Below are 25,365 nucleotides of genomic sequence, written 5' to 3'. Positions count from 1 at the left end.
TGAGTGGCTGCAAGAGGCAGGCTGGCCTCACAGCCTAAATTTGTACTATCTGGCCCTTCACAGAAAAGTTCCCTGACCCCTGATCCAGCGTCTTGGCCCTTCCTGTTGCAGAGCCTAGTGATAGCCTAGAAGTATAGAGCACAGGATGATGGGCTGAAAAAGTTGCAGTATTATTATCACAAATATTAATTCCCTTTAGATGTGTGCTCAGTCGCTTCAGTAGTGTCCAACTCTTTGTAACCCTGTGGACTGTAGCCTGCCAGGCTCCTCTGTCCATGGGATTCTCCAGGCGAGAACACTGGAGTGGGCTGCCATGCCCTCCTCCAGGGGATCTTCTGGGCCCAGGCATAGAACCCAAGTCTCCCGTGTTTCCTGCATCGGCAGGCGGGCTCTTTACCACTGGTGCCACCTGGGAAGCCCCCTTTAGATGTGTAACCTGAGACACTGGTGTCTATATTCCATTGTTCGGTATCACTGGGCTCTTCTGTAGGAGATACAGAAGAACAGAAAAAAGACCCATGTTTGTCCTTGCGGGACACCCAGAGACACGGCACCATATGAGGTCCCGGAGGTGGAAGAACCTGCCCAAGGTTACAGAGGTCCTGAGAGGTCACAGGTAATCACAAAGGCAGTGAGAGGCGGAGCTGCCCTTAGAGCTGCGTTTACGACTCAGCCGTGCCTGTTCCTGATAGTGTTTTTCCGGGATCCTGAAGCCCTTCCCCGACGCCCCCTCTTGCTGAGGTGGGGAGGCCACAACAGTGGGCGAAACTCAGGCTTGTGGCAGCACAAGTGGGTCACTAAGTTTTCCACCCTTAGCCTTTTGCTGCTTTCTGAGCATGAGGAAGGTTGATGAAAACTCAGAATAAACCAGTGGGCACAGGAAACGACTGAGGGATGGAAACTCACGCCCTCGGAGCCCCACTCACCTTCATCTGGTGCGGAGCATAATGGAGGGCCTGGCGTAGGCAGTCAATCGCCTTCTTCCCTTGGCCTTTCACTCTCCAGTAGAGGGCTGCCATGCTGGAAAGGACCCAGGACGTCTGGTTCTACAAAGGAAAAGTCACTTAAAGCCTCTTAAATAACATACTAATTTACCACCAAGATTAGCAATCGAAACACAAGTTAAGGACCATTTAGCTGTTTACCTGGCGCTGGTGGTCTGCCTCGCACCTTATGTTCACCCTCTCATTGACCCTAGTAACCATCCCACAAGCCTGATTCTACCAGTATAGCCTTTTTTATAAACATTTAACCTCTCCGGATCATAGTTTTCAAATCTTAAATTTCTACATAGTTTGGTTTATTAGTCTGTTTCCAATGGGTTCTGGATTTTCAGCTGTAGTTAGGGAAGTCTTGTTTACTCCAAGGTTATCAAGAATTTTTACCATGTGTTTCCCCAGAACTGCTGTAGTTTCACTTTTCACACTTAAATATTTGATCCACTTTAGAATTTAACTTGGTATCTCCACACTGTTCTCCATAGTGGCTGTACTAGTTTGCATTCCCACCAACAGTGTAAGAGGGTTCCCTTTTCTCCACACCCTCTCCAGCATTTATTATTTGTAGACTTTTGGATCGCAGCCATTCTGACTGGTGTGAAATGGTACCTCATAGTGGTTTTGATTTGCATTTCTCTGATAATGAGTGATGTTGAGCATCTTTTCATGTGTTTGTTAGCCATCTGTATGTCTTCTTTGGAGAAATGTCTATTTAGTTCTTTGGCCCATTTTTTGATTGGGTCGTTTATTTTTCTGGAGTTGAGCTGTAGGAGTTGCTTGTATATTTTTGAGATTAGTTGTTTGTCGGTTGCTTCATTTGCTATTATTTTCTCCCATTCTGAAGGCTGTCTTTTCACCTTGCTAATAGTTTCCTTTGATGTGCAGAAGCTTTTAAGGTTAATTAGGTCCCATTTGTTTATTTTTGCTTTTATTTCCAATATTCTGGGAGGTGGGTCATAGAGGATCCTGCTGTGATGTATGTCGGAGAGTGTTTTGCCTATGTTCTCCTCTAGGAGTTTTATAGTTCCTGGTCTTACGTTTAGATCTTTAATCCATTTTGAGTTTATTTTTGTGTATGGTGTTAGAAAGTGGTCCAGTTTCATTCTTTTACAAGTGGTTGACCAGATTTCCCAGCACCACTTGTTAAAGAGATTGTCTTTAATCCATTGTATATTCTTGCCTCCTTTGTCAAAGATAAGGTGTCCATATGTGCGTGGATTTATCTCTGGGCTTTCTATTTTATTCCATTGATCAATATTTCTGTCTTTGTGCCAGTACCATACTGTCTTGATAACTGTGGCTTTGTAGTAGAGCCTGAAGTCAGCCACTATGGAGAACAGTGTGGAGATTCCTTAAAAAACTGGAAATAGAACTGCCTTATGATCCAGCAACCCCACTGCTGGGCATACACACTGAGGAAACCAGAAGGGAAAGAGACACGTGTACCCCAATGTTCATCGCAGCACTGTTTATAATAGCCAAGACATGGAAGCAACCTAAATGTCCATCAGCAGATGAATGGATAAGAAAGCTGTGGTACATATACACAATGGAGTATTACTCAGCCATTAAAAAGAATACATTTGAATCAGTTCTAATGAGGTGGATGAAACTGGAGCCTATTATACAGAGTGAAGTAAGCCAGAAGGAAAAACATAAATACAGTATACTAACGCATATATATGGAATTTAGAAAGAGGGTAACAATAACCCGGTGTATGAGACAGCAAAAGAGACACTGATGTATAGAACAGTCTTATGGACTCTGTGGGAGAGGGAGAGGGTGGGAAGATTTGGAAGAATGGCAATGAAACATGTAAAATATCATGTAGGAAACGAGTTGCCAGTCCAGGTTCGATGCATGATGCTGGATGCTTGGGGCTGGTGCACTAGGACGGCCCAGAGGGAGGGTATGGGGAGGGAGGAGAGAGGAGGGTTCGGGATGGGGAACACATGTATACCTGTGGCGGATTCATTTTGATATTTGGCAAAACTAATACAATTATGTAAAGTTTAAAAAAAAAAATTAAAAAAAGCAAAAAAAAAAAAAAGAATTTAACTTGGTGTACAGTAAAAGATAAGGCTCTGATCTATTTTTTTTCCAGATGGCTAAAGCTGTCTTAATATTATTTAATGACTGATTCATCTCTCCCTCACTGTGACACTACCTTTATTATACACAAAACCTTAGTTACTAATTCAGGTCTGTGTGCTCAGTTGTGTCTAACTCTTTGCAAACTGTAGCCTGTGAGGCTTCTCTGTCCATGGAGTTTTTCAGGCATGAGTACTGGAGTGGGTTGCCATTTCTTCCTCTGGAGGATCTTCCTGACCCAGGGGTCACACCTGTCGTCTCCTGCGTCTCTTGCATTGGCACATGGATTCTTTACCACTGTGCCTCCTGGGAAGCCCGTAATTTAGGCCTAATATTGGGTTAATCTACATCTAATTTTTAATTTCCCTATTTCATTTACCCCTTTTGATGGATGTTTCTAATTCCCAGCCATTCTGGTTGAGGCAACTGGAAAACTTACTCTGCTTCCTATCTTATTTTGTTCTTTCAATCTATTTTTTTTTTTTGGTAATTCTATGATTTTTCATTGGCGGGGCACATACGGTGATATAAATACTATTTCCTGCCTTGTTTTTGTGTTGGTTCTACATGTAAATATATTCCTTGATCACTGACATTACTTTTGTGTGCCTTCCCTAGTCATCTTTTGGTTGGCTAAAGTTTATCTTTTAATAGTTTTCTTAAGAAGGGTTAATAGGAATATTTTTCCCCGAGATTGTTGTCACGGGGTGAATTGTGTCTGCTCAGAGTCATATGTTGAAGTCTCAATCCCTAGTATCTCAGAATGCAACTGTATTTAGAAATAAAGTCTTTAGAGAGCAGACTAAGTTAAAAATGAGGTCATTACTGTAGGGACCTAATCTAATGTAACTGGCTTTCCAGGTGGCTCAGCAGTAAAGAATTCACCTGCAACGCAGGCGATGCGTGTTCGATCCCTGGGTCGGGAAGATCCCCTGAAGGAAGAAATGGCAACCCACTCCAGTATTCTTGCCAGGGGAGCCTGGTGGACTACAGTCCATGGGGTGGCAAAAGAGTCGGACACGACTTAGTGACTAAACAAAATCTAATGTAAGTGGATTTATAGAAGAGAAGAGAAGGAGATACATCAGAGTCCTCTGTGCAGACGATGACCACTTGAAGAGCTGCCTAGAGGGTAGCCAGCTGCAAGCCAAGGAGAGAGGCCTCAGAAGAAAACAACCCTGCTGGTACCTGGATCCCCAACTTGTAGCCTCCAGCACTGAGAGGATACATTTCTGTTAAGTCACCCTGCCGGCAGTAGTAGAAGAAGAAGAAATGAAGGAGAAGGCAATGGCAACCCACTCTAGTACTCCTGCCTGGAAAATCCCATGGACAGAGAAGCCTGGTAGGCTGCAGTCCATGGGGTCGCTAAGAGTTGGGACATGACTGAACGACTTCACTTTCACTTTTCACTTTCATGCCTTGAAGAAGGAAATGGCAACCCACTCCAGTGTTCTTGCCTGGAGAATCCCAGGGACGGAGGAGCCTGGTGGGCTGCTGTCTATGGGGTTGCACAGAGTCAGACATGACTGAAGCGACTTAGCAGCAGCAGCAGCTGGCCATATTGTTATGGCAGCCCTAATAAACTAATCCAATCGTATACATTCAGAACTTTGTAGCCTTTATGCCTGAAACACAGCTGGCTGGATATAACCGTGGCCCATTCTTTCCTTGAATAATCTGCTGGCATTGCTCCACTGCTTCTTGGTGTGAGTGGGGTTGCACACAACTCTGAAGCTAGCCTGATGTATCCCTCCTCCTCAATGGCTTGATCCTTTTGACTGGCTTATCAAAAGGATTCTTTTGTTGTGTTTTTGTTTTTAAACAAAATAAAATTACCTTTACTGCCAAAATCTGACACATTCCAAAGAACATACCTGGAGTAGGAGATGGCAACCCACTCCAGTGTTGCCTGAAAAATTCCGTGGACAGAGGAGTCTGGCGGGCTACAGTCCATGGGGTCACAAAGAGTTGGATGTGACTGAGTGACTAACACACTTACTGCCAATATATGACACACTCCAAGGAACACACATATATAGGTTATATATGTGTGTTATAAATATACACATAGATAATATGTAATTACATAAAATATACACTTATGCTGTAAAGCATAAAATAATAAATATCCCAGAAACTACTACCCTCCTAAGATTCCCCCATGAGGCTGAACGTAGTTTTTAGTTCATGCAGTCGCCTCGCCCACTCGATGAACGTACTGTAATGTGTTATGTTTCCTGTAAACGGAGGCGCGGGGTGGCGAGTTACCGTGCGTCTACCTGCGTGTCCTTTCACGGTGCGTCCTCCTGGCTTTGCTCCAGAGGCACACGTTATCCCAAGTGTTGTGTTTATGACCCCACCGCTCTTTTTAAACACTGTTCTATCACACACATACACATATTTACCCCAACAATGCAACGCTTAGTTTACTTCTTCCTGTGCATTGTAAACATGGTATAATACTGTAAGCAGTCTTCTGGGACTTGGGGGTTTTTACTCAACACTCTTAAGCACTCCATGTTGCTAAATGTAGTTCTTAGTTCACTCAATTTCCTTTATACACAATTAAATGTCCATTAAGTGAATATACCGTAATGTGTTTATCCATTTTCTGTAAATGGGGGGAGGGGTTTGAGTTACTTCCTGTTGTCAATAAATGTGCAAAGAGTTTCTCTAGTCTATATACATGGGAGTGGAACTGCTACATCCCAGATGTGTAAACATCCAGGAGAAAGCTAAACTGCTTCCTAAAGGTGTTACGACAAGTTACAGTCCTATCAGCAATGTTTAAAAGTGCCTCCTGCTTTCTAGCCTTTCTAATTCTTAGTATTATCAGTGGGGGTGAAACGGTATCTTACTGTAGCCTTAATTTGCATTTCCTATTAGTGAGATTGAGAACTGTTTCTTCTTTATTGGTCATAAACACATTGGTCTTATTGTTTTCTGTCAAATGTCTGTTAATATCTTTTCTATACCTTTTTTCTATCTCGTTTATCTTTCTCATCACTTTATTTCCATGCTCTGCATATTAATCCTTATAAGCTAAGTGTGTTACATGAATTTTCCTTACTCTGGCTTTTTAATTTAAAAAAATGTCTTTAATTAAAACATTTTAAACTTTAATGTAGTTGAACTTATTAACATTCTCTTCTCTGGCTTGTGCTTTTATTATCTTCTTCAAGAAATCTTTTTGTACTTCAAGGCCAGAAATATCATCTCTCATATTTTAAAGTTTTGTTTTTGATGTCTGAGTCCTTAATTCATGTGGAATTCATTTTTTGTGTAGGATGTGAGGGGCCGACTGAAATTAAGTAACTGCCCTAGAAAGCTTCCTGAATAGCCCTCACCTCTCCAATGATCTTGCACAGCTCTATGTAAGCTGGAGACTGTATACAGGCTTTTATTCACCTTTGTTATTTTTGTTTATTCCTTGAGTAAATGGCATGTTTTATTTTACAATTTTTCATAAAAGTAAGGCGATTCTCACAACCTTATTCTTTTCATGAATGTCATATCTATTTTTTACCCTTCCATATAAATATGTAAAGATCCGGTATTCAAAAAAGCCATAAAAACAAAACAAAACAAAACAAAAACCAAAACCCTGTTATTTTGATCATAACAGAACTGACTCTATAAGTCAAACTGTGGAAAACGGATGTGTTTATGGTGTGTGTCTTATCCGTGAACATTACACGCCCTTCTGCTTATTTAGGGCTTTTAAAATGTCTTTCAGTAAAGTTTTATCACTTTCTGCACGTAGGCCTTACGACTTTCTGGTTAGATTTAGTACTGGGAATTTTATATAAATTTTTTGGAGAACATTATATTTTTGTAACAAAGTAAATACATGTTAAAATTATGTTTTCTAATATTTATTGCTGCTGTATAGAAATATAACATTTTTATTTACTGACTTTACAGGCAACTACCTTGATAACACATTGTTACTTCTAAAAATTTGTGTGTAGATTCTTTTAGGTTTGCTCTGCAGATAGTAAAAGCCTCTTGATGAAAGTGAAAGTGGAGAGTGAAAAAGTTGGCTTAAAGCTCAACATTCAGAAAACAAAGATCATGGCATGCGGTCCCATCGCTTCTTGGAAAATAGTTGGAGAAACAGTGGAAACAGTGTCAGACTTTATTTTTTTGGGCTCCAAAATCACTGCAGATGGTGACTGCAGCCATGAAATTAAAAGACGCTTACTCCTTGGAAGGAAAGTTATGACCAACCTAGACAGCATATTGAAAAGCAGAGACATTACTTTGCCAACAAAGGTCCGTCTAGTCAAGGCTATGGTTTTTCCAGTGGTCATGTATGGATGTGAGAGTTGGACTGTGAAGAAGGCTGAGCGCTGAAGAATTGATGCTTTTGAACTGTGGTGTTGGAGAAGACTCTTGAGAGTCCCTTGGACTGCAAGGAGATCCAACCACTCCATTTTGAAGGAGATCAGCCCTGGGATTTCTTTGGAAGGAATGATGCTAAAGCTGAAACTCCAGTACTTTGGCCACCTCATGTGAAGAGTTGACTCACTGGAAAAGACTCTGATGCTGGGAGGGATTGGGGGCAGGAGGAGAAGGGGACGACAGAGGATGAGATGGCTGGATGGCATCACTGACTCGATGGACGTGAGTCTGAGTGAACTCCGGGAGTTGGTGATGGACAGGGAGGCCTGGTGTGCTTCGATTCATGGGGTCGCAAAGAGTTGGACACAACTGAGCGACTGAACTGAACTGAACTGACTGACGCAGATAATCACATCATTTCTGAACAATGTGTTTTTTTTTTTCCTAATACTTATGCTAGGACTTTCAGTACAATGCTGAGAAGAAGGGGTAATGGTGGGCATTACCAGTTCAGTTCAGTCCTGACTTCAAAGAATTATTTAAAATATTTCTCCCATTAAGGATTATCTTTGATAAAAATGTTTTGTGGATTTTTCTCACCAGATTAAAGAAATTCTTCTCTATTCTTAATTTGCATTACCTTTAGTTTATGAATGTACTGAATTTTATCAAATGCAATCTACTGAAATGATTTCATAATTTTTCTCCTTTAATTTGGGTGAGGTCTAGCTTCTCCTGAAGCTAGACCACAGACTAATACTTATGAATATAAATTCAAATGGACTGACTGGCTTATCAGCAGCAGAAAAAGGTGTGTGTGTGTTGGTTTGTCAGTTTGTTTCATTAAATCAATCATTTTCTTCTTTATATATTTTGAGGTTATCTTACTGGGTATGCATAAGGTTTATCAGTCAGTTCAGTTGCTAAGTAGTGTCTGACTCTGTGACCTCATGGACTGCAGCATGCCAGGCTTCCCTGTCCATCACTAAGTCCCAGAGTTTGCTCAAACTCAGGTCCATGGAGTCGGTGATGCCATCCAGCCATCTCATCCTCTGTTGTCCCTTTCTCCTGCTGCCTTCGATCTTTCCCAGCATCTGGGTCTTTCCTAATGAGTCAGTTCTTTGCATCAAGTGGCCAAAGTACTGGAGCTTCAGCATCAGTCCTTCCAATGAATATTCAGGACTGATTTCCTTTAGAGTTGACTGGTTGGATATCCTTGAAGTCCAAGGGACTCTCAAGAGTCTTCTCCAACACCACAGTTCAAAAGCATCAATTCTTGGGCGCTCAGTTTTCTTTATGGTCCAGCTCTCACATCCATACATGACTACTGGAAAAACCATAGCCTTTACTGTACGGACCTTTGTTGGCAAAGTAATGTTTCTGCTTTTTAATATGCTGTCTAGGTTTATCGTAACCTTTCTTCCAAGGAGCAAGCGTTTTTTAATTTCACGGCTGCAGTCACCACCTGCAGTGATTCTGGAGCCCAAGAAAATAAAGTCTGTCATGATTTCCATTGTTTTCTCATCTATTTGCTATGAAATGATGGGACTGGATGCCATGATCTTAGAGTTTTGAATGCTAAGTTTTTTTTTTTAATTTTATTTTATTTTTAAACTTTACAATATTGTATTAGTTTTGCCAAATATCGAAATGAATCCACCACGGGTATACCTGCGTTCCCCATCCTGAACCCTCCTCCCTCCCCTACCCTCCCTCTGGGTCGTCCCAGTGCACCAGCTCCAAGCATCCAGTACCGTGCATTGAACCTGGACTGGCGACTCATTTCATACATGATATTATACATGTTTCAATGCTATTCCCCCAAATCTCCCCACCCTCTCCCTCTCCCACAGAGTCCATAAGACTGATCTATACATCGGTGTCTCTTTTGCTGTCTTGTACACAGGGTTATTGTTACCATCTTTCTAAATTCCATATATATGCGTTAGTATACTGTATTGGTGTTTTTCTTTCTGGCTTACTTCACTCTGTATAATAGGTTCCAGTTTCATCCATCTCATTAGAACTGATTCAAATGTATTCTTTTTAATGGCTGAGTAATACTCCATTGTGTATATGTACCACAGCTTTCTTATCCATTCATCTGCTGATGGGCATCTAGGTTGCTTCCATGTCCTGGCTATTATAAACAGTGCTGTGATGAACATTGGGGTACACATGTCTCTTTCCCTTCTGGTTTCCTCAGTGTGTATGCCCAGCAGTGGGATTGCTGGATCATAAGGCAGTTCTATTTCCAGTTTTTTAAGGAATCTCCACACTGTTCTCCATAGTGGCTGTACTAGTTTGCATTCCCACCAACAGTGTAAGAGGGTTCCCTTTTCTCCACACCCTCTCCAGCATTTATTGCTTGTAGACTCTTGGATCGCAGCCATTCTGACTGGCGTGAAATGGTACCTCATAGTGGTTTTGATTTGCATTTCTCTGATAATGAGTGATGTTGAGCATCTTTTCATGTGTTTATTAGCCATCTGTATGTCTTCTTTGGAGAAATGTCTATTTAGTTCTTTGGCCCATTTTTTGATTGGGTCATTTATTTTTCTGGAGTTGAGCTGTAGGAGTTGCTTGTATATTTTTGAGATTAGTTGCTTGTCGGTTGCTTCATTTGCTATTATTTTCTCCCATTCTGAAGGCTGCCTTTTCACCTTGCTAATAGTTTCCTTTGTTGTGCAGAAGCTTTTAAGTTTAATTAGGTCCCATTTGTTTATTTTTGCTTTTATTTCCAATATTCTGGGAGGTGGGTCATAGAGGATCCTGCTGTGATGTATGTCGGACAGTGTTTTGCCTATGAATGCTAAGTTTTAAGCCAACTTTTTCACTCTCCTCTTTCATCAAGAGACTCTTTAGTTCTTCTTCGCTTTCTGCCATAAGGGTGGTTTCATCTGCATATCTGAGGTTATTGATATTTCTCCTGGCAATCCTGATTCCAGCTTGTGCTTCATGTAGCCTCACATTTGCATGATGTACTCTGCATATAAGTTAAATAAACAGGGTGACAGTATACATACAGCCTTGTTCTACTCCTTTCCCAACTTGGAACCAGTCTGTTGTTCCACGTCTGGTTCTAACTGTTGCTTCTTGACCTGCATACAGATTTCTCAGGAGGCAGGTAAGGTGTTCTGCTATTCCCATCTCTTGAAGAATTTTCCATAGTTTGTTGTGATCCACACAAAGGTTTTAGCATAGTCAATGAAATAGAAGTAGGCATTTTTCTGGAACTCTCTTGCTTTTTTGATAATCCAGCAGATGTTGGCAATTTGATCTCTGGTTCCTCTGCCTTTTCTAAATCCAGCTTGAACATCTGGAGTTCTCAGTTCATGTACTGTTGAAGCCTAGCTTGGAGAATTTTGAGCATTACTTTGCTAGCGTGTGAGATGACTGCAATTGTACGGTAGTTTGAACATTCTTTGGCATTGCCCTTCTTTGGGACTGGAAAGAAAACTGACCTTTTCCAGTACTGTGGCCACTGCTGAGTTTTCCAAATTTGCTGGCATATTGAATGTCGTACTTTTACAGCATCATCTTTTAGGATTTGAAATAGCTTAGCTGGAATTCCTTCACCTCCACTAGCTCTGTTTGTAATGATGCTTCCTAAGGCCCACTTGACTTTGCACTCCATGATGTCTGGGTCCAGGTGAGTGATCACCCCACTGTGGTTATCTGGGTCACTAAGATCTTTTTTGTATAGTTCTTCTGTGTATTATTGTCACCTCTTCTTAGTATCTTCTGCTTCTGTTTGGTTCATACTGTTTCTGTCCTTTATTGTGCCCATCTTTGCATGAAATGTTCCTTTGGTACCTCTTATTTTCTCGAAGAGATCTCTCGTCTTTCCCATTCTATTGTTTTCCTCTATTTCTTTGCATTGATCACTCAGGAAGGCTTTCTTATCTCTCCTTGCTATTCTTTGGAACTCTGCATTCAGATGAATATATCTTTCCTTTTCTCCTTTGCCTTTCGCTTCTCTTCTTTCCTCAGCTATTTGTAAGGCCTCCTGAGACAACCATCTTGCCTTTTTGCACTTATTTTCCTGGTATATATTTCTGGTGAATTAAAGCTTTTATAATTACATGGTCATTCTCTCTGACCCTAATAATTTTTCTGCTCTGAAATATATCTTTTCAGGTAATTAGTGTAACTGTCTTTACTACCTTTTGATAGTATATTCATTTTTGATTAGTATTTTCCCATTATTTTCAACATTTCTATTATGTTTTAGGTATGACTTAAAAAATACATAACTCCTTTAAAAAATTTCCAATTTGACATTAGTGTGATTTACATTGTAGATTATTTAAAAGACTGTTAGTATATTTCTTGGTTTCTTTTATCTAGATTCTTGAATGTTTTTTTCCTTTTTTTTTTTTTTTTGGTCCTTCTCTTCTTACTCCATTATTCTATCCTCACAGGTTTTGGATTTGCACATTTTTTAAAAGGTTACCCTTAAATTTCTACTCAGTTTTTAACTTAAAGTCCAAGCAACATACTAACTCACTCCTCCTGAACACGAAAAGGGCCTTTAAATACCTTAACTCTGTTCATCCCACTCTCAAATGTACATTTGTCCAGAATTTGTTTTGTCATTAAAAAAGAAACCTCAAACTGTTTTCTACAGTGTTTGTTTCGGTTTGTATACCTGTGTAATTTTATTTGCTTAGTAAATCTTCCTTTGCTTCAGATAGCTTTTCTTTAGTTATCATACAGAAAAGTTCTTTTAGGGTAGGGCTCTTGGTTAACTTTTTCCAGTTCTTTAAGTGCCTTTACTCTTCTGTCATTGGAGGGGCCACAATTCTAGGGGGCCCAGTATCCTTCCAAAACTGTCATCTGGACTAGACAGTTGCTATGAAATTAAAAGACGCTTACTCCTTGGAAGGAAAGTTATGACCAACCTAGATAGCATATTCAAAAGCAGAGACATTACTTTGCCAACAAAGGTCCGTCTAGTCAAGGCTATGGTTTTTCCTATGGTCATGTATGGATGTGGGAGTTGGACTGTGAAGAAGGCTGAGCGCTGAAGAATTGATGCTTTTGAACTGTGGTGTTGGAGAAGACTCTTGAGAGTCCCTTGGACTGCAAGGAGATCCAACCAGTCCATTCTGAAGGAGATCAGCCCTGGGTGTTCTTTGGAAGGAATGATGCTAAAGCTGAAACTCCAATACTTTGGCCACCTCATGCGAAGAGTTGACTCACTGGAAAAGACTCTGATGCTGGGAGGGATTGGAGGCAGGAGGAGAAGGGGACGACAGAGGATGAGATGGCTGGATGGTATCACCGACTCAATGGACAAGAGTTTGGGTGAACTCTGGGAGTTGGTGATGGACAGGGAGGCCTGGCGTGCTGTGATTCATGGGGTCGCAAAGAGTCGGACACGACTGAGTGACTGAACTGATGAGAAACATTTAGTCACATTCCTCTATAGGTAATCTGTCCTTTCTGTCTCCATGAGGGCAGAGATCTTTGCCAGCCCTCTTAATTTTTCTTCACTGATTTATGCCAAGCCCTTGAAAAGTATTTTGCACAAAGCAGGCCTTTGCTACATATTTGTTGAATGAATGGCTGCTGTTATATTTCTTAAGCTATTTTCTTTCCAATGCATATCCAAAATTGTACAATCTTCTTTGTGAAGTTCTGGCTGAACACTGCAAACCACATTTCTCCTTTGCTAGCGGGCTTCTTGTTAAGTTCTGCAAATGTGTGCTAGGCAACTGGAAGGAGAGAAGGAGTGGGACTTTTTCTCTCAGTTGGCATTTTGTTTCAGTTGGTCATTCTGGCAGCACTTTGGGGGCAGCACTTCCAGATCCAGTGGCCAGCCCGTGCTCCCTCCTCCAAAGCATGAACTCTAGCTCACCCAGAGTTCTTGCCTGTGAACTCTAGATTTCAGAAACCCCAAGGGCTTGCCTTCCCATTCCCTACAGTGCATATCTCTGATTTACCTAAGTGCTTCTTTTTCTCTTTTTCAGCCCTCCACCACAATGTACAGTCATGTCTCGGAGATATTGCTTGGTTACAGACCTCCACAACAAATATTGCAAAAGCGAGTCACACAAACCTTTTGGTTTCCCAGTACATACAGAAGTTATGTTTGCATTCAATACTATAGTCTGTTATGCGTGCAGTAGTCCTGTGTCTAGAAAACTATGTGCTGTTGTGTCAGTCGTTCAGTCGTTTGTGACCCCGTGGACTGGAGCCCACCAGGCTCCTCTGTCCATGGAATTCTCCAAGCAATACTGGAGTGGGTTGCCATGCCCTTCTCCAGGGTATCTTCCTGACCCAGGGATGGAACCCAGGTCTCGTGCAGGCAGATTCTTAACCATTTGAGCTACCCAGGAAGCCCTAAAAAAAAAACACCCAACAAACTATGTACATACCTTCATTAAAAATACTTCCTTGCTAAAAAATGCTAACAATCAGCTGAACCTCCAGTGAGTGGTAACAGTAACATCAAAAATCACTGGTCACGGATCACCATAACAGAAGTAGTAATGAAAAGGTTCAAAGTATTGTGAGAATTACCAAAATGTGACACAGAGAAAGTGAAAATCGCACCAATAGATTTGCTCAAGACAGGGTTGCCACAAACCTTCAATTTGCAAAAAATGCAGCATCTGCCAAGCACAATAAAGCGAAGTTCAATAAAACAAGGTCTGCCTATCATCAGTTCTCTAAATTAAATTTGGTTTTTGAAATACGTAATGTTGTTTCTGTTTTCCTGATGTGATCCTGACTGAAACAGATGCTCTTAAGATATCTTTCGTCTTTGCCATAATGCATCTTGGCGTGGATTTCTTTTTATTTACCCAGCTTGGGACACCTGGTGCCTCCTGAATCTGTTGATTTGCTTACTTCCTCATCTTTATAATACTCCAGGTAATTTTTTACATAAAGCTTGCAATTCACTGATTATTTGTGGCTAAATGTATTTAACTCATCCACTGGGTATATGACTTAATTACTTACACAAATATATTTTTAGTTTAAGATGTATGTAATTTTTAAAAATTTGCCTACTCATTTTTTGATATGCCATTTCTTTGCTCACCTTTGTGATTACACCTTTTAGGTGTTTTATAATGAAAATTTTCAAATGCATATACAAATAAAGGAAACAGTATAATGAACTCCATGTGCTCACCACCTAGATTTGAAATTTACCAACAACTCATGGCCATACTCACGTACACAAAGTAGTGGCTGTCCCGTGGAATACATTTGGGAGTACTGCCGTCTCTTCAGTTTTTTGGAATACTCTGAGAGGGGTAAGTATTAACTTTTCTTTGTACATTTGATAGAACTGCCCTGTGAAGCCGTCTAGTCCTGGACTTTTATTTTTTGTAGTTTCTTGATTACTGATTCAGTTTTAATACTAGTAGTTGATCTGTTCGGATTATCTATTTCTTCCTGATTGAGTCGTGGAAAAGTGTATGTTTCTAGAAATTTATCCATTTCTTCTAGGTTATCCAATTTCTTGGCATATAACTGTTCATAGTATTCTCTATTTTTCTTTATTTTCATAGTATTCTCTTATGACTATTTCTGTGATATGTTTTAATTTCTCCTCTTTTATTTTTTATATTATTTGGATCCTTCTCTTTTATCCTTGATGACCCTGGATAAAGTCTTAATCACTTTTATCTTTTCAAAAAAAACCAGCTCTTGGTTTCTCTGATCTTTTCTATTGTTTTGTTTGGTCTCTACGGACTTCCCTGGTGGCTCAGACGGTAAAGCATCTGCCTACAACGCGGGAGACCCAGGTTCGATCCCTGGGTTGGGAAGATCCTCTGGAGAAGGAAACAGCAACCCACTCCAGTACTCTTGCCTGGAAAATCCCATGGATGGAGGAGCGTTGTAGGCTACGGTCCATGGGGTTGCAAAGAGTTGGACACGACTGAGTGACTTCACTTCACTTCTTCTCCTACCTTTACTATTTCCTAACTTCTTCTTCAGTTCAGTTCAGTCGCTCAGTCATGTCTGACTCTTTGTGACCCCATGAATCGCAGCACACCAGACCTCCCTGTCCATCACCAACTCCCAGAGTTTACCCAAACTCATGTCCATCAAGTCGGTGATGCCATCCAGCCATCTCATCCTCTGTCGTCCCCTTCTCCTCCTGCCCCCAATCCCTCCCAGCATCAGAGTCTTTTTCAATGAGTCAACTCTTCACATGAGGTGGCCAAAGTATTGGAGTTTCAGCTTCAGCATCAGTCCTTCCAATGAACACCCAGGACTGATCTCCTTTAGGATGGACTGGTTGGATCTCCTTGCAGTCCAAGGGACCCTCAAGAGTCTTCTCCAACACCACAGTTCAAAAGCATCAATTCTTCGGGGCTCAGCTTTCTTCACAGTCCAACTCTCACATCCACACATGACCACAGGAAAAACCATAGCCTTGACTAGATGGACCTTTGTTGGCAAAGTAATGTCTCTGCTTTTCAATATGCTATCTAGGTTGGTCATAACTTTCCTTCCAAGGAGTAAGCATCTTCTAATTTCATGGCTGTAATCACCATCTGCAGCAATTTTGGAGCCCAAAAAAATAATGTCTGACACTGTTTCCACTTTTTCCCTATCTATTTCCCATGAAGTGATGGGACCAGATGCCATGATCTTAGTTTTCTGAATGTTGAGCTTTAAGCCAACTTTTTCACTCTCCTCTTTCACTTCCATCAAGAGGCTCTTTAGTTCCTCTTCACTTTCTGCCATAAGGGTGGTGTCATCTGCATATCTGAGGTTATTGATATTTCTCCCGGCAATCTTGATTCCATCTTGTGCTTCTTCCAGCTCAGCATTTCTCATGATGTACTCTGCATATAAGTTAAATAAACAGGGTGACAATATACAGCCTTGATGTACTCCTTTTTCTATTTGGAACCAGTCTGTTGTTCCATGTCCACTTCTAACTGTTGTTTCCTGACCTGCATACAGGTTTCTCAAGAGGCAGGTCAGGTGGTCTGGTATTCCCATCTCTTTCAGAATTTTCCACAGTTTATTGTCATCCACACAGTCAAAGGCTTTGGCATAGTCAATAAAGCAGAAATCGATGTTTTTCTGGAACTCTCTTGCTTTTTCCATGATTCAGTGGATGTTGGATATTTGCTCTCTGGTTCCTCTGCCTTTTCTAAAACCAGCTTGAACATCAGGAAGTTCACGGTTCACATATTGCTGAACCCTGGCTTGGGGAATTTTGAGCATTACTTTACTAGCGTGTGAGATGAGTCCAACTGTGCGGTAGTTTGAGCATTCTTTGGCATTGCCTTTCTTTGGGATTGGAATGAAAACTGACTTTTTCCAGTCCTGTGGCCACTGCTGAGTTTTCCAAATTTGCTGGCATATTGAATGCAGCACTTTCATAGCATCATCGTTCAGGATTTGAAATAGCTCAACTGGCTCTGTTTTTCTTTTTCTTTCCCAGGCAAGAATGCTGGAGTAGGTTGCCATATCCTTCTCCAGGGGATCTTCCTGACCCAGGGGTGGAACCTGTGTCTCCTGCATTGCAGGAAGATTCTTTATCACTGAGCCACCAGGGAAGCCCTGTTTCTTTTGCTAATTCCTTTAGATGGTAGGTTATGTTGTTTCAGATTTTCTTTGTTTCTTGAGGTATGCCTGCATTGCTACAAAATTCCCTCTTGTGACTGTTATTGTTGTGTCCCAAAGACTTTGGAAAGTTGTTTATTTTCATTTGTCTCAATGTATTTTCTGATCTCCTCTTTGATTTCTTCATTGACCTGTTGGTTTTTAAGTATCATGCTGTTAAGTCTCCATGTTTCTGTTTCTCCCATTTTTCTTTTGTAACTGATCTCTAGTTTTCATACTGTTGTGGTCAGATAAGATGCTTGATATAATTTCTATGCTCCTAAATTTCCTGGGCCTAGTTTTGTGTCCTAGCATGTGGTCCATTCGGGAGAGCAGTCCATGTGCACCTGAAAACAGTGTGGATTCTGCTGTGTGGGGATGGAACGTGTGTGTGTGTGTGTGTGTGTGTGTGTTGCTCAGTTGTGTCCAACTCTTGCAACCCCACAGGCCAGAGACCATCAGGCCCCTCTGTCCATGGAATTCTCCAGGCAAGAATACTGGAGTGGGTAGCCATTTCCTTCTCCAGAGGATTTTCTCGATCCAGGGATTGAACCTGGGTCTCCTGCAATTCAGGCAGATTCTTTTCCATCTAAGCCACCAGGGAAGCCTGGAATGTCCTATAGATACCTATTAAAGCCAAGTGGTCTAATGTCATTTGAGGCCACTGTTTCCTTATGGATTTTCTGTCTGGATGATTAATTTGTCCACTGATGTAAGTGGGGTATTAAAGTCCCCATTATTATTGTATTACTGTCAGTCTTTCAGTTCAGTTCAGTTCAGTCGCTCAGTTGTGTTCGACTCTTTGCGACCCCATGAATCGCAGCATGCCAGGCCTCCCTGTCCCTCACCAACTCCCGGAGTTCACTGAGACTCACGTCCATCGAGTCAGTGATGCCATCCAGCCATCTCATCCTCTGTCGTCCCCTTCTCCTCCTGCCCCCAATCCCTCCCAGCATCAGGGTCTTTTCCAGTGAGTCAACTCTTCACATGAGGTGGCCAAAGTACTGGAGTTTCAGCTTTAGCATCATTTCTTCCAAAGAAATCCCAGGGCTGATCTCCTTCAGAATGGACTGGTTGGATCTCCCTGCAGTCCAAGGGACTCTCAAGAGTCTTCTCCAACACCACAGTTCAAAAGCATCGATTCTTCAGCGCTCAGACTTCTTCACAGTCCAACTCTCATATCCATACATGACCACAGGAAAAACCATGTCAATCTTTAGGTCTTCTAATATTTGCTTTATATATTTAAGTGTTCCTGTACTGAGTGCATTTATGTTTGTGAATATTATATCCTCTTCTTGTATTGATCTCTTTATCATTACATAATGCCCTTCTTTGTCTTTTATTATAGACTTTGTTTTAAAGAGGAAAAGTATCTAAAGACCACAATCTGGGTACTGAGGGTGCTTATTAATACTGGGCTAGTCACAGATTCTAGTCTTTCAGCAAAATAAAGCCAGCATATGTGTAAATATATCAATTAAGTATATCAGGACTTCTTACTGACACTTTCAGTTTAAGACTAAAGATGTTTACGTCATTGTTCTCACATCTGTATGTTCTTTCACCCATACTCAAAATTCCAGTTTCCAAGTCACCAACAAAATTACTCATTTACTTTGCAGTACATACAGCTATAATCCCAAAAGAATAACATTAATATTATTAGCAACAGTACTACTGAAAACAGTATAAGGTTTTCCTTTGTTCTTAGGGTAAATTTCATCAGGGATGCACACCCAAATAACTGTGTTTTAAAGTCACTTGGAATAGCTCCTCTTGATGTGGTTCTACTACCAATGGACTGCATAGTTATGCTTAATTTTACTTTTAATTAGGAATTACCTTATTTAAAAATTTTTGTAATTATGCAAAATATTTGGTTTCAAAGTAAAAAAACGTTGATTCAAGGAAAGCTAGCTTTGTTTCCTGTCTTTTCTATCCTATTTCTATCTTTCTTCCATGGGACAGCATTTAAAATTTTTTTTTCAAAGTTAGTCTTTTCATTTGAAAATACGTTTCTTTTTACAAATATTCTCCCTCCCTACAACTTGCTATTTTAAAAAGATATAAGTAGTAATCTGAGGTATAGTTTTTTCCTATTGTTCTTTTTTTCACTTGCTGTATTCTGGCGATTATTTAATATAAGTTTATAGAGATTGTCCTCATTCATTTTGACAGCTGCAGAAGCCTCCACTGTGTGGATTTCACACACAGTGAACAACCATAGTAGACTGTTTATTTAGTCAACTCCCTACTACTGGGCATTTGGATTGTTTTTTGCTCACTAATACAAGTCAGGCTACAATCAACAGTCTTACGCATAGGTATTTTTGTCAGATAATTTTTTTGCCATTGTATTTTTAGGAAATATTCCTAAAAGTAGGACTGCTGGATGAATGGGTAATGAATGCATAATCCTGCTAGATAAATAATTTGCTAGGCATCTATTTCCTTTCAGGTTATTCTATTTTGCATTTCTCCCAACCGTGTATGACAGTGCCAGTTTCCCCAAGGTCGCACCAAGGGTATCCTAGCAAACTTCTGAATTTTTGCCAAACAGAGGCAAGAAATATCTCAGTCTAATTTTGTTCTTTTTCTAGCTTTTTGGGATAGAAGCATAGATCACTAATTTCAGCCTGTTTTTTTAAAGTTAATATATCCATTAGTTTGTACGGCTACAAACTTGCCTCAAGCATTGCTTTAGCTACATCCCACAAGTTTTGATATACAAAATCTTTATTGTCATTCATTTAAAAATATTTTCTAATTTTGCTTTCTTCACCAAATTGTGAGTTATTCAGAAAGTGAAAATGTTAGTTGCTCAGTCGTGACCAATTCTTTGTGACCTCGTGGACTGCAGCCCAACAGGCTCTTCTGTCCATGGAATTCTTTAAGCAAGAATACTGGATCGGGTAGCCATTCCCTTCTCCAGGGGGATCTTCTTGACCCAGGGATTGAACCTGAGTTTCCTGCACTGCCAGCAGATTCTTCACCATCTTGAGCCACCAGGGAGAGGTACAGTATTAATCTCACCAAAATCACTGGGAATTTTCTATCCTTATTTTTTTTCCTGATCTTTTTCTCTAGGTTAATTCCATTATGGTTGGAAAATAAACTCTAAATTATTTCAATGGTTTAATATTTAACTGAGGCTTAATTTATGATTCAGCTTGTGATCAGTATGGTAAATGTTCCACATAAATTTTTAAAATAGGAATTTTGTCACAGTTGAATGTGGCATGATGGAAATATCAGTTATGTCAAGTATGTATAGTCGCAAGATGTTCTATATCATATTTTTTGTCTGCTTAGTTCTGTCACCTATTAAGAGGTATGTTAAAGTTTATTTTGATCATGGATTCATTGCTCCCTTTACATCTGTCGATGTTTAATGTCTGTCTATATCATGTGAAACTATGACAATGGTTCTGTATAGATACACAATTTTCAATATTCTGGTGGACTGACCACTTTATCATTATGAATTGTCTTTATCTATAGAGTAACGCTTCCTGCCTTAAATTCTACATTGTCTGTTATTAGCATAGTTACAACAGCTTTCTTTTGATGAGTATTTATTTGATGTTATCTTTTTTCCATCTGTTTAATTTCAGCTGTTTTGTATCTTATTACAGGTGTGTTATCTGCAAACAGCATATAATTGGGTTCAACATTTTAACCTAGTCTGAGATGAGCACTCTAATTGAGGTATGTAATCCTTTTGTATTATTTACTGTGATCACTGATAAACTGGGTTTATTGCTATCACCTTACAATTTGCATTCTATTTCACCCACCTGTTTTATATTCCTTTGTCTTCCTTGCCTCCTTTATGAATTAATCAAATGTTTTTTATTCCATTTTCCCTTAATTATACATTCTTTAACTGTTCTTTTAGTGATTAGCTAAAAGTACAACATGCATATTTGATTTATTACAGACTAAAAATATAAATTATTGCTTCAATTTTATTACTTTCCTGTAATGCTAAACCCTAATATTTTGTCCATGTGTATTCATGGGAAATGAATCTTGTGTTTTCAGCTGTGTACCCCTGGAAACTTAATAAAGGCAGAATGTCACCCATGTTACTAGGCAACACTGCTTATGGTAAAGATGACCTGACTCTGAACTGCCAGTGGACTGCGATGACCTGGTAGAAAGACCCAGCTCTGAGTCTTCCCCTGTGTGACATTTCCTGTCCCTAGTTAGAACTCTTGGACTCTAGGCCACAGGACTGTTATAAGAGGCATTGGTTCTTACATGGAACTTGAGACTTCCAGGCTAGGATGGTTCCCACACTCGCCCATGTGGTTCTGATCCCTTATCCCTGAGCTGTCAACTCAGGGGTTGGAGTAGAGAACAGTCCCCAGGACTGCTGTCAGAGAGCTATGGGAACTCTTGGAGAAATACATGAAAAGCTGCCCTGCTGGCTTGCTATGTGTTCTGTATTCTCCAGAGTGAAAGCAAGACAACTGCTCTACTGGGTTGTGCAAACTATGAAGTATCTGTTGAGCTGGGCTTCAAACAAGAGGCAGGGTGCATTGCAGAGTGGTAGCATCAATGAAACAGACTTTCATATCCTTGGTTCAATGGCCAAAGCACCATGAAACAAATGGAACGGGAGGGAGATGCTGGGAAGACTGAAGCCTCAGTGGGGGCTGACTTTCTCAGAGACTGATGGCAAAGGCTCGACACTGTGTGACGGGATAAATCTTCCCCTTGTAGGAATGGATGAAAGCTGCAGACAAACTTATGGTAAGAGAAAACATCCCAGTTTCCATGAAATGGGAGCTGACCAGAAACCTGGCTGAAAATGGGCTGACTGGCAAGAATCATATTCCCGTGGTGTAGCTGATGCATTTGAGCCAAAGGCGGCATTGATGCCTGACAAGGGGTGGGCAGGAGACAAGCACAGGTACTCAGGACTCCGTGTGTGTGACTAGGTCTGGATCAGACAAGGGGTGGAGCAGCTTGGCTCTGACCCAAGTTGGGCTGGCTGGGGATCCAACCAGCACAAAGTAGTGCTCACAAGCCACCACCTAAAGAACTGGGGACAAAAACGGGAGAACTACCTCTGCACTAGCCCACAAGGTCAAACAGGACGGCGTGGCAACCTGGCAAACAAACAGACTGCAACGGCAATGGCGGCAGCGTGCTGTGCGTCTGGCACCGCAGGTGAGACCTCGACGGAGGCCACCACGCGAGAGTAACTTCGGCTGCAAGCTGGGCAGCTTTTTGAGGGGTCTGCAAGTGAACCCTAAAATGGAGTCTGACCAGTGTCATCTGCTGACATTTACTGACAATTATGGTAATGCAAACTAAAAACTCTCTAAAGAGACAACTACAGATGGGCTTTTCAAGAAATAATAAAGGACAATGACTAAGTATTTTAAAACCTGAAGCAGAGAGGATATGGCGATCCTTGTTCTTTTGTGAAAGGTAAATGGGAAAAGCGTGCTTTTGCTTTGTTATCACTGCCATTTTCTAGGTGTGATCCTCAGATCAGCAACATCACCCAGAGTCACCTGGGAACTTATGAGAAATGTAAATTATCAAGCCCAACCCTAGACTTACTAAATCAGTAAGTGAAGTCATAGAAGCCTAGCAATATGTCTTAACAAGTCCTCCAGGTGACTGCAGTGTACCCTAAAGTCTGAGATCTACTGTGCTAAAAAGCTAATAAGGTCATGGTTGGTCTGTGAGCCTATAATGAAATCTCATGTTGGATTTACCTTCTAGCCCCATTTCTCTGAAGACCTAATAAAGGAGAAACGTTAGCTGTCACCAGGCAAGACAGCTTACAGTAAAAATGACCTTGGTAAACCGTAACTGGTCTGGTGAGACTGGAAAAAACTGGAGGCAGAAATGGCAACCCACTCCAGTATTCTTGCCTGGGAAATCCCATGGACAAAGGAGCCTGGTGGGTTACAGTCCACAGGTCACAAAGAGTCGGACACAACTGAGTGACTGCACATGCATATGCGTGCACGTTCCCAACAGCCTTATCAGCTTATCACAAGGTTCTAATCTTTGGATGAAGGTCAAACGCCCCATGACCTTCAGCCAGATTCTGCATACTGGGAAAGGCATCATTTAAAGGGCTGTGTCTATCCCAGATAAAAGGACCATTACCAGATGCTCTTAACTAGCTCATGCACAGTGAAACTAAAGCGACTCGTCTCTTGAATCCATGTTTCTCACCTAAGAAGAGTCTCTGCTCTGAACTGGTCTAGAGTAAGGACTGCTGACCCCAAACGCAGACCCACACTAGGATGAGAGGACAACAGCAATGGGAGGCAGCTGACCCAACCAGCTGGACCTGTGCGATCAATCCCACTAAAAGAACTGTTTACCAAATGTGTGTCTCTCTATCAACACTGAAAGTTATTGTTTTACTTCTAACCATACTGTTGCCCTCAATGTTTAGGATGGTAAGAAAATTCTCAAGTGAAGTCGTCACCGAGAATTATGAATTATCTTAACCACTTGTGACATGTTTCACTGCAAGTCTACTGCTAAAATTTTATAATTATAAAATTTTAAAATTGTACTTCAGTGTAATTGGTAAAATGTATAGCCTATAGATACTTTTCCATTAGAAAAAAGAAAAAGATGGGGAACAACTCCAAGCACCTGGTGGGAAGCCACAGCTGGGAGCCTCTAGGCACCATGGCTCTTGTGGGTAACGTGTCCCTTTCTACTGCTCCGTGCATGTGGGGCTGTTACAAAAGATACTGGTTCTCATATGGAGCCCAGAGCATTTAAGTCAGGGCAGGCCTCACTTTTAACCATTTGACTTGTTCCCTTGCACCTGAAGAGTCACTTGGCAGGAAAGAAGGGTGGGCAGAGAATGGCCCTGGCCTAGGTGCGTGCCTATTCTGGAGGCACGAGCCTGCTGCTGCTGTGGTGCCCTGGCCCCTTATCCTTCTGAGTGAAGCCCATGCCAAGTGAGGCCAATTACATGAGTATGAAATGTCTAACTGGATCTAAGACCATCTACAGCGGTCAGTGTAATTCCTCTCTGCCTTTCGTACTGCTGTTGCTATGAACTGTAACCTCAGAAGACAGTACTGTTATTATTTTGTATCAACATACTTATTTACATATACCTTAATATTTACTCTTGTTGTTTTCTTTGCTTTTTTCTGTTTTTTTTTTCTGAGTTTCTACCTGGAATAGTTTTCCTTCTGCCTGAAAAAAATCCCTTCAGGATTTTTAATGCAAGTCTGTTGATTACATGTATCTTTCAGTTTCTGGTGGTCTAAAACCTTTATCTAAACTTCATTTAAAAAATCCAGGTATAATATAAATAGAAATGCTCAGAGCTTAGGTATAACATTCAGTTTTGACTATTACTTAAAAACACAGAAAACATTCAATAGTCCAGAAAGTCCTTTCAAGCTGCTTCCCAATCAACTCCTTCCCCTGACAAAGCAATTCACTCTTCTGATTTCTACGACCAGAGGTTAATTTTGCCTGTTCTAGGATTTCGTATAGTTGGGATCATACACTATACATTTTTTTGTGTCCAGTGACTTAATAGCACAATATTTCTGAGATTCATCAATATGGATGCAGGATCTTTCTTGTAGAATAGTATCCACTGTATAAATATAACCCTGATTATCTATTCTCCTATTGATGGGTATCTGTTTCCAGGTTTTTGGCTGTTATAAATAAATCTGCTGTGAACATTTTTTAACAAGTATTTTGTGGACATAGTTTTCATGGGGTTTCTCTGGTGGCTCAGACAGTAAAGAATACGCCTGCAGTGCAGGAGACCCGGGTTCAATCTCTGGGTCAGGAAGATCCCCTGGATAATGGAATGGCTACTCCTTCCAGTATTCCTGCCTGGAGAATCAGAGGAGCATGGACTTGCAGAGTCAGACATGACTGAGTGACTAACACTTTCACTTTTGATTAAGTACCAAGCAGTAAAATACTGGATCATATATGCCTAGCTTTTTAATAAGCTATCTGACTGTCTTCCAAATAACTACTATTTTATATTCTCACTAGCAATGTATCAGAGTTCTGGTTGCTCCATATCATCTCAAATTATCAAATTTTTTCCTCATTTTAGCCCTTCTCTGTTTCTTGCTTCAAGCTTTTTTTTTTTAAAAATAAGAGTACAGCTGTATCTGCTGTCCTTTTTTATTGTTTGTATGATGTATTCTTCATCTTTGTATTTTCAACCTGTGTCCTAATATTTGAAGAGTTTCTCTTATAAGCAGCATATAGTTGGATTTAAAAAAATCCATTCCATACAAAATGCTTTAATTATAAATCTTTTCTGAAGTGAACTAATGATATACTTATCTACTATTTTACTATCTGTGG

At 40.7% G+C, this 25,365-nt stretch overlaps 1 protein-coding gene across 7 annotated transcripts in view; it reads right to left on the bottom strand.

The window, feature by feature from the left end:
* The window catches only part of TTC17 (tetratricopeptide repeat domain 17), a 129,863-nt gene that overhangs the window by 3,692 nt on the left and 100,806 nt on the right, over positions 1-25,365 (bottom strand). For all 7 annotated transcript variants that reach the window (XR_015142306.1, XM_086341194.1, XM_086341196.1 and 4 more), the window contains one exon: positions 927-1,046. Coding sequence is in view for 6 of the 7 variants with exons in the window: in XM_086341194.1 (XP_086197320.1) it covers positions 927-1,046 (120 nt within the window). In the remaining variant the exon portion in view is untranslated. The remainder of the gene's footprint in view (positions 1-926; positions 1,047-25,365) is intronic.

Source organism: Bos grunniens, chromosome 15, assembly GCF_055505025.1.
Source record: "Bos grunniens cultivar Pamir isolate PY7600 chromosome 15, Bosgru_T2T1.0, whole genome shotgun sequence".
In the NCBI taxonomy this organism is placed as follows: Eukaryota; Metazoa; Chordata; class Mammalia; order Artiodactyla; family Bovidae; genus Bos; species Bos grunniens.
This window is presented reverse-complemented; position numbering and strand designations above follow the sequence as displayed.